The sequence below is a fragment of the Lycium ferocissimum genome, chromosome 6 (assembly GCF_029784015.1).
Source record: "Lycium ferocissimum isolate CSIRO_LF1 chromosome 6, AGI_CSIRO_Lferr_CH_V1, whole genome shotgun sequence".
NCBI lineage: Eukaryota > Viridiplantae > Streptophyta > Magnoliopsida > Solanales > Solanaceae > Lycium > Lycium ferocissimum.
This window is the reverse complement of record NC_081347.1, coordinates 56739461-56753115: the sequence shown is the minus strand read 5'-3', so window position 1 is coordinate 56753115 and position 13655 is coordinate 56739461. Positions and strand designations below refer to the sequence as shown.

General features: G+C 36.9%; 2 protein-coding genes across 2 annotated transcripts; one reads left to right on the top strand and one right to left on the bottom strand.

Moving 5' to 3' along the window:
- The first annotated feature begins 5189 nt into the window (after positions 1-5189).
- LOC132061416 (uncharacterized) lies at positions 5190-7154 on the top strand. Its single transcript, XM_059454244.1, has 2 exons — positions 5190-5568; positions 6562-7154. The coding sequence occupies exons 1-2, from the start codon at positions 5190-5192 to the stop codon at positions 7152-7154; spliced, it is 972 nt and encodes a 323-aa protein (XP_059310227.1).
- Positions 7155-7390: 236 nt separating this feature from the next.
- Positions 7391-13158, bottom strand: LOC132061415 (uncharacterized). Its single transcript, XM_059454242.1, has 8 exons — positions 12942-13158; positions 11798-12792; positions 11551-11712; positions 10596-11156; positions 10273-10503; positions 9366-10025; positions 8834-9023; positions 7391-7401 (listed from the first exon to the last, which is right to left on the bottom strand). The coding sequence occupies exons 1-8, from the start codon at positions 13147-13149 to the stop codon at positions 7391-7393; spliced, it is 3018 nt and encodes a 1005-aa protein (XP_059310225.1). The 5' UTR covers positions 13150-13158.
- Between the last annotated feature and the right edge of the window lie 497 nt (positions 13159-13655).

The following is a 13655-nucleotide window of genomic DNA, read 5'->3' as shown; positions in this document are numbered from 1 at the left end:
GATTTTTTTACTAATTATAGAAAGGTGCATAAGAAAAATCTAGAAGGAGGATGTTGATGTCAAAGACTGACATTGGCATGGAAAAAGGAGCTACAAGTGAGAAACATAGCAGAGCAGAGTCACCCCAGTCCAGCAATTTCTAAAATCTACTCCACTGGACGAACCTCAACCCTCGGTTTACTTTAACCAAATCAACTTGGGTCTCAATGCCAAAAGTAATTTGCATGCTCGATGAAGTAAATAAATAAGTTATCCCCCCAATGTGAAATAAACTAGTGAAAGAAATCCTGGAAGAACAATCTTAGTAGCAACGCATCCGTTCAGAAAATTACTGAACCAAATGATCTGTCATGTTGCTGATTGCTGAACAGTAAACACAGCTATGTCCAAATATTCTCTGGTTTACAACAACAACAACGTACCCAATATAATCCCACCAAGTGAGGTTTGGGGAGGGTAGAGTGCAGAGGCGGATCTAAGATTTGAAGGTGGCGGATGCCATAATTTTCTTCAATGTACATCTTGTTAGGAATGTGTATTTGGCTCGGGTCCATCTCCTTTTAGTTTATTCGGGTCAACTTAATAGGCTTTTTTTTTATTTGCAAATATGAAAATTACATCTCAAAAATCAAGAAACGAATATAATTAGCATCTTAAACAAGGAATCACATTCATTAACTTTCACTAACAACAGAAGTAAAATCAACATTTTCCCCAAGGGACTTGCATCTCTTAGGTATATTAAAAAATGAATTTACACAAGTAAAATAACATCTTCAATAAGGGAATTACACAAAATAAGAAAAATAATAGAAAAACTCTTCAACAGGTAAATACTCCCCATAAGTAAATATAGAATTAGATAAACTGCAAGTTTTCAAAAATAAATCATAAATTTCATGTTTTTTTCTAAGCAGTGCTTACGAAATTTCCATCACAATTTAAGTATTAAAGTGATTTAAATTGAATTTAACAATTATAGAATAACATAATTTTTTATAATACACTCCCTCCGTCCATTTTTATTTGTCTATTATACTAAAAATATATGTCCACTTTTACTTAAAGGTATATAGTTTGAAAAACCAAGACATAATTTCCCATTTTATACCTATTTTACCCTTATTATTAAGTACTCGAATCATTTCTCATTTTATTTATTGCTTATTAAGAGTGTCCTAAGTCAAATATAGACAAGTAAACATGGACGGAGGGAGTAATAAACAAAAGAAATTATAAAAAAAAATTATCCAAAATTCTCGTTGAGACCCAAGTTTTTCGATTTAAATACTCACAGATTTGAGATTAAGAGAAATGCTTAATTTAAGGGATTTTGAAGTTTCTATTTGGGTGTTCTCACTAGAGATCCCAGATAAAATAATAGAAAAGAGGAAAGACTGGGAGGGTCGAAAAGGGAAATACTGGTACAAAAGAAGTAAAAAGCGCAAAGAAAAATGGGAGTCGAAAAATGTTCAAGATAGATTCAAACTTATGTCTATCAGTCGTGGCACCTTTGTCTAATTTTGCGACTGGGGGTGGCAGGATCAAATATTTAACCTAATTTAAGCAAATTACAACATAAGTATATAAAAAAAATTATTAATCGAGGAGGTGACATGCCACCCCCACCCTAAAGGGTGGATCCGCCCCTGGTAGAGTGTAAGGTAAGGAATCTGTTTCCATAGACCCTCAAGAAGAGATGAAAAAGCGACAGTAATAATAGGCAGTAACATCAATAAGATAATAAAATAAACAAGATAAATAGAGTGAAAGAAACAATCAGGTTGTACTAGAAATCTAAGGATAAGCAAACGTAAAAAGATACTCCCTGTGTCTCAATTTATATGAGGGTGTTTGATCGGGAATAAAGTTTAAGAAACAAAGGAAAGACTTTTAAATCTTGTGGTCTAAAACAAGTCAAAGAAATTTTTGTGGCTAGAAATCATTTCATCAAAGGTGAAATGAGAATTTTAGAGTTAAATTATTATTAAATATAGAAAGGTGTCGTTAAAGAAAAAAGTGTCATATAAATTGAAACATAGGGTGTACTAATAATCTGGTACGGAAAGAAAATCCGCGCGCCAACCTACTATCCCTCTACCCTGAGACTTGACCGTCACACCCTCCTTTCTATCCAGGGTCATGTCCTCGATAAACTGAAATATTCTCCGATTTTTGGTTATAATTTGAGAGAGCAAACATGCAGATAGGAAAAACAATCGGGAATGATCTTAGGGATCAAAGCATCTTTTTCTTTTGCCGCCTTGTTATGCTCAAGCGCTTCACTCTTCCTTAAGATTAAAGAGGCAATTTCATCACTTCTTCAACCAAAAAAAAAAAAAAGAAAACATGGAGAATGGATACTTCCTTGGTTCAAAAAGAGTATCCACTTAGTCATTTATACGTTCCTTAAAAATATATTAACTCCTAGAAAAGAAAAAGAAAAAAAGTAATTTGACTAAACTATTCCTAATTAAATATGTATTGAAATTTGATCACCTAGCACTTAATGAGAATATATCTTAAAAAATAAAATTAATTTTTTGGGGCATTTAAGTCTTTTTATTGAGTGGAGGTAACTCAAGTTTTAATTATTGAGTGGAGGTGATGTTTTTTGATTAGTGATTAAGAGGTTTTGACCTTGCCCAAAAGTTTTTATTTTGATACTTTGACCCTCAACTTTATTTTTAATACTTTACCCTCAAGTTTTATTTTTTAACACTTTGACCCGACCAATATAAGCCCTAAAATACCAAAATGGGTCCAAAAAAAAAAAAAAGGCGCCAATAGCCGCACCTGTTTTTGCTCTTTTCCCTCCAATGTTCTTCTTCTTCTTCTTCCTCGGTTCGTTCTTCCTCCTTCTTCTTCTTCTTCTTCTTTTCAATCCGCTTTGTTCTCATTCTTTTTCTCTCTCCATTCTTCTTCCTCATCTTCCATTCTTTGCTTCCCCTCGCTTCTTCTTCATCCATTCTTTGTGCCATTTTGAAGAATTTGCTCAACAAAAGAAAAAACTAAACCACCGTTTGCAATTTTTTTGGTTTGGATTTCGTTAGTGTCTACATGGGCATTACTTCATAAGTATTCTTGCTTCCCCTTTCTTCTTCTTCTTCCATTGGTGCGGCATTTTGAAGAATTTGTCAACAAAGAAAAAAACGAAACCAAACGATTTTGCAATTTTTTGGTGGGCATTACTTGATAATTTCCGCTCATTTGGTAAGTAAAATATTGTTGTTTTGTTTCAATTATTTATCCGGGTTTCTTCTTGATTTTCCAACAATTTACGGTAGCAATTGTACTTGTTGCAACAAGTGCTAAAGGCTGTTGTATAAGAGCTTCTAAATTTTTCCAACAACTTGTTGTAGTTTAACGAAAAAGTTTTTGTAGTTTATGCAACACTATTGTAGTTGCCCACAATTACAACATTAAGTAGTTATTGCAACTTCTAGACTAATTGTTGTTAAATACGTAGTATGAATAAGTTGCAACAGATTTGTGAGTTGTTGCAAGTAGTGTACTACATTGCAACAAGTATCTTACTTGTTGCAACAACTCACCGATCCGTTGGATTCGACTTGATCCACATGAACCCAAAAAAGCTGGACCCAAAAAGCGTAGCCGACTCAATGATTATGTAGTTCTTGGAACAAGTGTATTACATTGCAACAAGTAATATACTTGTTGCAACAACTCACTAATCTGTTGGACATCTTCAACTGTCTTTGGATTAAACAGAACTCAAAAAACTGAAGCTGACTCCAACAGATTAGTTAGTTGTTGCAACAAGGATAGTACTTGTTGCAACAGGTAATCCACTTGTTGCAACACCTGATTCATCTGTTCCAACAAGTCATTACGTTATTGTATTTTGTTACTATACTGTCATGACCTTTTTTTTAAAAAACAAAATATATTCAGGTAGCATTAATGGGGGACTCAATAACAATAGGTGTTGATTGTCATGGTGAATGGATCGAGAAGAACAATCGATATATTTGGCGATGGAAGGGTAGTCACATGTTAGAGACGATAGCGATGAGTGTCCAAAGAGATGTTGTGTTTGATGATTTTGTGAACTTAATCATCACCTATTGTGAATTAACTTGTGAACCGAAAGATCTTGCCATCACTTACATGCATAGCTCTTTTGAAAACCGAGAGGGTCTTGCCTTTTAAGATAACCGATCAGGATCGTTTGCGTACTTATTTGAATGATGTAGCTAGGCCCATTTTAAGGGTATACGTGGTTGGAAGCCCGGTAGAGAACCATAATTTAGGTCAAGACCAACAAGATGTGTTAAATAATAAATTGGATGGGGTGGATACGGATATGGATATGGATATGGATATTCCAGATAATGGAAGTGGGGGTGAGCCGATTCCTACACCCGAAGTTGCGAGCAATACACCGTGTTCTACACAATCTTCACAGTGCAGCCATGTTCAAGATGATGAAACAGGCTTTTATAAAGGAATGTCATTCAAGAACAAGGAACAACTAGCAACTATGTTGAAACTTGCTTGCGTGAAGAAAGATTTCACACTCAAGAAGGTGATTAATTCGCGCCTTGTGTATTGCTTTAGATGTGTACATCCGGAGTGCAAGTGGTGGCTGAGGGCTATGAAGCTTTTAAGTTCGACGATTTTGTATTACAACCTACGTAAAGTATCACACATGTGGTTCTGAGCATATTACTAGCCATAATCCACACGCCACAGCGAAAGTCATTGGTGAATACTTCAAAGATAGGTTTCCCGATGGTAAAGGCCCATCTACAAAAGATATGAGCCAATCATTCCGCACGAAATTGGGTTGTAAGGTAAGTTATTGGAAGGTACGGAAGGGCATGGAGATTGCAAAATCTTTGACAAGGGGGACACATGAGCACGGGTATGCGGTGCTTGATGCGTACCGTTATATGCTTCGTTCCGCAAATCCGGAAGTAAGACGGCATTGAAGGTTGATGCTAATGGGAAGTTCAAGTACTTTTTTGTAGCCTACAAGGCTTGGATGCTTGGTTTTGCGCAAATGAGAAAAGTCATAGGCTGTCGATGGGACATTCTTGAAGAGCAAGTACGAAGGAGTGTTGTTGTCGCCGTGTGGCGCAAGATGCGGAGAATCATGTTTTTCTGTGGCATTTTGTGTAGTGGACAAGGAGTGTGATGCCTCGTACAAATATTTTTTTGAACAAATGAGAAGCTTTGTAGATGATACCACAGAGTTGTGCATAATTTACGATAGGCATCCAAGTATCAAAAAGGCAGTTTCAATTGTCTTCCCTTTATCTCATTATGGTTGTTGCATGAAGCACCTTGGGGAAAATCTCCGAACCACCTTTCACAATACGAAGGTCGTATCTCAGTTTTATAAAGCAGCAAAATCGTACAATATAGATGAGTTCAATGACCATTTCAATCAAATAAGAGATACCGTGCCTAGGGCTTCCGAACATCTTGAACGTGTTGGATTCCACAGATGGAGCGGTATTCTTCCCGAAATAGGTATTCATACATTACTTTTTCCAACAAGTAACACATATGTTGGAGCAACTACCTCACTTGTTGCAACAGGTAATCTAGTTGTTCCAACAACTCACTTAGTTGTTGCATTTTGGTGTGACACAGAGACAATAACTGAAGCTCTCTCCAGCAAGTAACACATCTGTTGGAACAACTAACGCACTTGTTGCAACAGGGTAAGTTTAGTTGTTCCAACAACTCACTTAGTTGTTGCATTTTGTGTGACGGAGACAATAACCAACAAGTAACACATCTGTTGGAACAACTAACTCACTTGTTGCATTTTGTTCCAACAACTCACTTAGTTGTTGCATTTTGGTGTGACACAGAGACAATAACTGAAGCTCTCTCCAACAAGTAACACATCTGTTGGAACAACTAACTCACTTGTTGCAACAGGTAAGTTAGTTGTTCCAACAACTCACTTAGTTGTTGCATTTTGGTGTGACACCGAGACAATAACTGAAGCTCTCTCCAACAAGTAACACATCTGTTGGAACAACTAACTCACTTGTTGCAACAGGTAAGTTAGTTGTTCCAACAACTCACTTAGTTGTTGCATTTTGGTGTGACACAGAGACAATAACTGAAGCTCTCTCCAACAAGTAACACATCTGTTGGAACAACTAACTCACTTGTTGCAACGGTAAGTTAGTTGTTCCAACAACTCACTTAGTTGTTGCATTTTGGTGTGACACCGAGACAATAATCGAAGCTCTCTCCAACAAGTAACACATCTTGTTGGAACAACTAACGCACTTGTTGCAACATGTTAGTTGTTCCAACAACTCACTTAGTTGTTGCATTTTGGTGTGACACGAGACAATAACAAGCTCTCTCCAACAAGTAACACATCTGTTTGATATATAAGCAAATTTTTGATATTTTCCAACAGCTATAATCGTTTGTACCTTAAGGATTACGTTATTGTTTATTTTCACGGGTATAATCTTATGACGTCAAACATTGCTTTGAGTCGGTGAACTCAATGTTCAATGTTGAAAGAGAATTTCCCATTACTGCTTTATTTGATGCCATAAACAGGAGATTTGCAGAAAAATTTCATGAGAGGCGTATGGAGTTCATCGACTCACCAAACATCTTTGTTCCTTCAGTTGAAAAAAAAAATTTCAAAATTTGTCAACTTGGGGAACAAGTTATTAGCCCATCAAATTGCCAACTACAAGTTCAGCGTCATCGGTCACGGTGCAGTTGCGACAATCGATCTGCAAAGTAGATCTTGTACTTGTAGAGTTTTTGACCTGGACAAAATACCTTGTCCACATGCAATGGCAGCGCTTCGTGTCCAATATGGTGACGACTTTGGAAGGCGAATTTATGACTACTCATCTCCATATTATAAGGTGGAGAATTACATAATTGCATATTGTGAGGAAATTTGTCCTGTGCCTTCTGAAGAATCTTGGGAAGTTCCTTTGGAGATTTTAGAGAGAGAAATACCTCCTCCATATGTTGATCCAAGCAAACCGGAAGAAGGCGGACAAAGAGGAGGCGTGGAATCGGGGAATCATTTCCAACGAGGAAAAACAAATGCTCCTTATGCAAACAGCTGGCCACAAAAAAACAACATGTCCAAGCCTAAATGCTCCATAGTTGTAAATAGCATTATGCTTTAATAATAGTTATCTGTTGGAACTTTATGACATTTTAATGTTATTGTTTCTTAGCATGGTAATTTATGTTTAACTTGTTCAAATCACAAATGTGTGTATTTGTTAATAAATTATTGAATAGTTTCCGGCAAGTAATAAACTTTGTTGCAACAACTAAGTTACATGTTGGGGTTTTTTCAACTAAGTTATGTGTTACAACTTGTGTTTTATCCAACAAGAGTAAGGATTTGTTCAACAACTTAATCACTTGCTGCACGTATACTACAATTGTTGCAACAGATTCTACATGTCTTTACGTGTCGCAATCTTGTACTTCGTACTTGCCGCAACGGATACTACGGCCAACGATACTACGGTTGTTGCAACAGATTCTTCATGTCTTTAACAGATACTACACTTGTTGCAACGAACTATACTATAGCCGCCGCAAGCGTATACTACGATTGTTGCAACAGATACTACTTGGTTCATCCATATTTAATGATCAACTACTCGATTCACCCATATTTAGTGATAAATAAAGGAAATCAACCATATTTAGTGATAAACAATGGAATACTTAATCAATTTGATGTATTTTGAGTCAGCAAAGAGGATCTCCTAAGTCAGTATGAACTAAATCGAGTGATCATTAGAGTGAATTGATGTCAACTACTCGATTCACCCATATTTAGTGATAAACAAAGGAAATCAACCATATTTAGTGATAAACAATGGAATACTTAATCAATTTGATGTATTTTGAGTCGGAAAGAGGATCTCCTAAGTCAGTATGAACTAAATCGAGTGATCATTAGAGTGAATTGATGTCAACTACTCGATTCACCCATATTTAGTGATAAACAAAGGAAATCAACCATATTTAGTGATAAACAATGGAATACTTAATCAATTTGATGTGTTTTGAGTCAGCAAAGAGGATCTCCTAAGTCAGTATGAACTAAATCGAGTGATCATTAGAGTGAATTGATGTCAACTACTCGATTCACCCATATTTAGTGATAAACAAAGGAAATCAACCATATTTAGTGATAAACAATGGAATACTTAATCAATTTGATGTGTTTTGAGTCAGCAAAGAGGATCTCCTAAGTCAGTATGCACTAAATCGAGTGATCATTAGAGTGAATTGATGTCAACTACTCGATTCACCCATATTTAGTGATAAACAAAGGAAATCAACCATATTTAGTGATAAACAATGGAATACTTAATCAATTTGATGTGTTTTGAGTCAGCAAAGAGGATCTCCTAAGTCAGTATGAACTAAATCGAGTGATCATTAGAGTGAATTGATGTCAACTACTCGATTCACCCATATTTAGTGATAAACAAAGGAAATCAACCATATTTAGTGATAAACAATGGAATACTTAATCAATTTGATGTGTTTTGAGTCGGAAAGAGGATCTCTAAGTCGGTATGAACTAAATCGAGTGATCATTAGAGTGAATTGATGTCAACTACTCGATTCACAATGCATATTTGTTAAACAACTAAGTAAATTGTTGCAACGAATCCATATGTTCCAACATGTTCCTTACTTGTTGCAACATCTTCGATTATTCTAAATCGAGATTATTTGCAACTAAGATCCATATGTTCCAACAATCCTTACATTGTTGCAACAACTAAGTAAGTTGTTGCAACGGAAGATCCATATGTTCCAACAGATTCCTTACTTGTTGCAACATCTTCGTAAAGTTGATTATTTGCAACAGAAGATCCATATGTTCCAACAGATTCCTTAATTGTTGCAGCAACAAAGTAAGTTGTTGCAACAGAAGATCCATATGCTCCAACAGATTCCTTACTTGTTGCAACAACTAAGTAAATTGTTGCAACAGAAGATCCATATATTCCAACAGATTCCTTAATTGTTGCAGCAACTAAGTAAGTTGTTGCAACAGAAGATCCATATGCTCCAACCGATTCTTACTTGTTGCAAAATCTTCACATCTGTTGCAATATTTGCACTAGTTGTTTTATTTTTACCAACAATTTAGGTATTTGTTCCAACATATCTGTCACTTGCGTAAAACTACTGAAACAACTTAAACAATATATAAAGTGCGAGCATAGAATATATATTTAACAAATTTACATAATGTGTTCATCCACCATAATTCAAATGCAATCAAAATATGAGAGAAATTGTTTAATGCAAACATAGTTTAAGAGAAATTGTTTGTCCCCACATTAGGGCTCCAACACCTTATCAATAATTCCACAAGCCCACCTCCATTGTATCCTCTCCACAATATTTTCAGTCAATAAGGTATCGGGCTTGGTCATATTCGTGCGGGTAAGCCAAGCGTCAACAAAAGCAAGTGACCAGGAAGCACATGCCTCATTGGTCTGATTGCAGGGGATATTCTTCTTCCGATTAAATTTCCATGATTCATTCAGCAACTTTTCAGGTAAGTGTGAGAACATGCCACTCTGCTTTAGCAACTTGGGGAAAAGATCCAATAACGGTTGCATGTGGCAGAAGAAATCATCGTCTGCATTACATGGGATGTTGCAATCATAAACATTTATGATACCCTCCTCAATGATGATCTCAATAGTGACAAAATGGTTGTCATTAATATTCATGACAGCTATGATCCTTTTGGCACCAATCCACTCGCGCCCACCTGGGTAGGGCACAACACCTCTGGGAAAAGCGAGACCATCATCGTCCCACCTAAAGAGAGCAAGTCTTTGATCATAGGGCACGGCACCCACATTTGTAGACTCATTGGACAACCCTAAGTGCCTGTTGCGACAGTGATGGTAGAAGTTGAGGTCCATGATTCTATCAGAGGAATCATAGTGCTCAGGGAAATTAAGCTGCCTCATACGCATCAGCAATAAGATTTCATCTACATACTGCAGTAAAAATATCAAAACAGTCGACCAATTGCTTTGCAACAGGTAGTTAGAGTTGTTGGAACAACTAGTGAGCTTGCTTCAACAAAGTTATTCACTTGTTGGAACAACTACTTAACAAGTTGCAACAAGTTAGTATCTTGTTGTAACAACTAGTTAACTTGTTGCAACAAGTTCATCGAATTACATGACTTGTTCAAACAAGATATCTTGAATCATATACATATATATAAGTGTTGAAACTTACCCAATCCTCCCACCATTCGTGCATGTTTGTCATAACCTTGAAGTCTTCTGCCCCAAATTCATGCATTGAGTATAGTGCTCTCCCACCCTTTTTGGATTTGATCAAGGTTTCAACCTTCTTTCTTTTTTGGGGGTTTACACGCTTGAAAATATCAACTTTTTTCGGCACTTGTGGCACAACTTCAGCGGGAGGAGTAGCAATAGACTTCGTGGAGTACTTGTTTTCCTTGCTCTACAATCGGCAAGTGCCTTGGAAATTGTTTTTGCCCTCTTGCGAATCCCAATAGGAGTGTAGGGTGAGCTTAGCTTTTGGATGGTGGACACCCTCTTGGACATCAAACTCTTTATAGCCGAATTCGTTTCTTTTTGTGCCTGAAGCAACTCTTCAACCTTATTTATCAAACCCTCCATTTTCAGCCTGCAAGTACTGCATTCACAAGCACAAGAATACACCTTGGAGGAACCGGCACCAACTGAAGAATATCTACCCAACCTATAAGGGATATCTGTGGTCTGCCCACCACCACCACTTTGGGGAGTATATCCACCAACTCCACCACCAACTCCATCACCACCACCATCATCATCTCTTCTTTTATCAGCAAGACGACCTTCCACTGCTTGTCTTGCAACATCAACAACAATATTCATATCAACAAAGATCACCAAAGACCAAAGACCATCACCAACAGCATTAACATCACCATCACCATCACCACCACCACCACCATCAACAACACCAGCCCTTATGATGGTTGTGGCTCCAGCCAATTCTTCTTTTATCTGATCAATCAATTCATCATGCACAGATTCCCTATGCCCTAAACTAACAAGACATGGCATCCGCACCTCTCGTTTTGTCGGGATAAGCCTTGGGTGCACAACCTACAACAAACAAACAGATATATTCAACCAATAAGTGTGTAATCTGTTGAACAACCCCAACATATGTTTCAACAACCTCCTAGGTTGTTGCAAAAGATATTCTTTAGCCGTGTTGGAAAAACCAAAACAGCCGCTGCAGCTTCCTCTCGCAACTATTGTGATATTTTCCAACAGATGAACTGTTGCAACAATCGAGTAAGTTGTTCCAACATCTTAGGAGTTGTTGCAACATATTCACTATCCGTTGGAAAATATCGAAACGATTCTTTTTGCAACTTCCTCAAGAATCGTTTTGATTTTTCCAACATATTTTAAGGTTGTTGCGAGCAGATAAATGTATCTCGTTGCAACAAGTAGTTACTTGTTATAAAACTATTCGGGGATATTTTCCAACGATTCGACTTATCGCTTCCTTAGGGGGGTTAAAAGGATCAAGATTCATTTTTTTGTTGCTGTTTTTGGTAGTCAACCATCTGAGGATCCTTGGAAAACAAACTTCTTCCGAATAGTCCCTGACTTGACTTCGTAGGTGAGGAATGGCTTCAAATGCCCAAGCCTAGAAAAAATTATGCCACCAAAAATCGAATAATCAATGAAGGAAAATAATTAAAAAGATAAAACATTGAAGAAAGAAAGTTTACCATGAAGGCCCAAGGGAAGCCATAGATGTTGGAAGTCTTCACATTAGGGTTCAAAGCTTTGCACAAATATTCAACAGTCAACTTAAAACTTTTATGACCCCATGGATAGTTATTGAATGCCTCATGATCCTCCGAGAGTTTAATCAAACCAAGTTCTATATTATTCTTTACATCCCTTGCCCAAAGAATAGAATTCACAAACCAAACTAAGCACAATGACTCCTTGTGCTTTCTTGAGATAGTTTCTGACTTCAAGTCTGCTAGCAAATCCGCTGCTTTGTAGCTCTTTCCACAAACATCCACTAAATCCAAATCATCATCAACCTTGGCTTTGCCTTTCTTGCCTTTCTTGGCTGCCTTGGATGACTTGGGTGTCTTGGCTCCCTTGGATGACTTGGGTGTCTTGGCTCCCTTCTTTAATGTAACTGTAGGAAGAGGCTGAGAAGGAGCATGACACCTCAGTCCGGTGATTATGGCAAACTCCTTGATGCCAAAACAAACTGGCATGCCGCAGTAGTTTATCCATATCTCATCAGGTTTGCTGCAAATAATTCTTCGTTTGAGAAGACCATACACAATGGTCATTTGAAACCTTGCATTGTTGTCCTCAGGCAAATCTAGATACATGCCAAAACATGTGGCCCTGAAGAAATCCTCCAAGTCCTCCTCCTGAAGTATCTTCCTAAAGTAATCAAAGGGCTTGCCCATGACTGATTTTACAACAAGATCACCATTCAAATCACCTAGTTTATCCATTGGCATCTGCACACGGAACTTCTCAATACTGAAAGTTTTGACAACTTCATCAGTGGAAGGTCTGTCAATATCAGTCCCAATAGAAGAATCAACAGCCCCGATCGCCGACCTTTCAAAAGATGCAGTTTTATCCTCTTCATTGTCATCATTATTTACATCATGTTCTTCTTCTTCTTCTTCTTCTTCTTCTTCTTCTTCTTCTTCTTCTTCTTCTTCTTCTTCTTCTTCTTCTTCTTCTTCTTCTTCTTCTTTATCTTCTTCTTTTCTTCTTTTTTCTTCTTCTTCTTCTTCTTCTTCTTCTTTCTTCTTCTTCTTCTTCTTCTTCTTCTTCTTTTCTTCTTCTTCTTTTCTTTCTTCTTCTTCTTCTTCTTCTACTTGATCTTCTTACTTTCTTGGCCAGAAACTCCTACTTGAGAGGTTTCCTGTTCAGCAGTTTGTTCAGAAAGAATATTTGCCTGTTCAGCAAGATCATCTAATGATGCCCCCTTATATCTTTTACTAACTGTAGATGATTTCTCCCCTTTTCTTTTTCGTGAAGACATTTTATCTGCACACAGGATATAAGCAAAAACACTTTCAATTGATTTGTGCACCATTTAAAGTAAACAAATAATGAATTTTTACAACAGCTAAAGCATATGTTGCAACAAGTGTGTAATATATTGGAACAACTCCATCATACGTTCCAACAACTTAATAAGTTGTTGCAACAGATTATACATCTGTTGGAAAATATCAATACAGTTGTTGCAGCTTCCACAACAACTGTATTGATTATTTCCAACAGACGGATAATCTGTTGCAACAACTAGTAAAAAGTTGTTGGAACATATGATTGAGTTGTTCCAACGACTAATGTTGGAAACCATCGAACGCTTCTTTGCAAATTTCCTCAAGAATCGTTTTAACAATTTTCAATGATTTTAAATCGTTGCAATAACATATTCACTTGTCGCAACAACCTCAACAATCGTTTTGGGTTTTTACCAATAGATTAGAAATCATTGCAACAGCATTACTCACCGTTGTTAAAAAAAAAAAAAAAAAAAAAGGGCAAGGCCCTTTTTCCTAAGCCTTACAAGGACAACAACAACAACAACAT

What these genes read in the sequence shown, in the direction of transcription:
- LOC132061416 (XM_059454244.1), top strand. Translation starts at nt 5,190, where the DNA reads ATGAGAAGCTTTGTAGATGATACCACAGAGTTGTGCATAATTTACGAT. An exon ending in TACCTCACTTGTTGCAACAG is followed by an intron (nt 5,569 to 6,561) that starts GTAATCTAGTTG and finishes TGCCATAAACAG; the next exon opens with GAGATTTGCAGAAAAATTTC.
- LOC132061415 (XM_059454242.1), bottom strand. Translation starts at nt 13,149, where the DNA reads ATGGTGCACAAATCAATTGAAAGTGTTTTTGCTTATATCCTGTGTGCA. An exon ending in GCTTCCCTTGGGCCTTCATG is followed by an intron (nt 11,713 to 11,797) that starts GTAAACTTTCTT and finishes AATTTTTTCTAG; the next exon opens with GCTTGGGCATTTGAAGCCAT. An exon ending in CTTGTGGAATTATTGATAAG is followed by an intron (nt 9,024 to 9,365) that starts GTGTTGGAGCCC and finishes GCAACAATTAAG; the next exon opens with GAATCTGTTGGAATATATGG.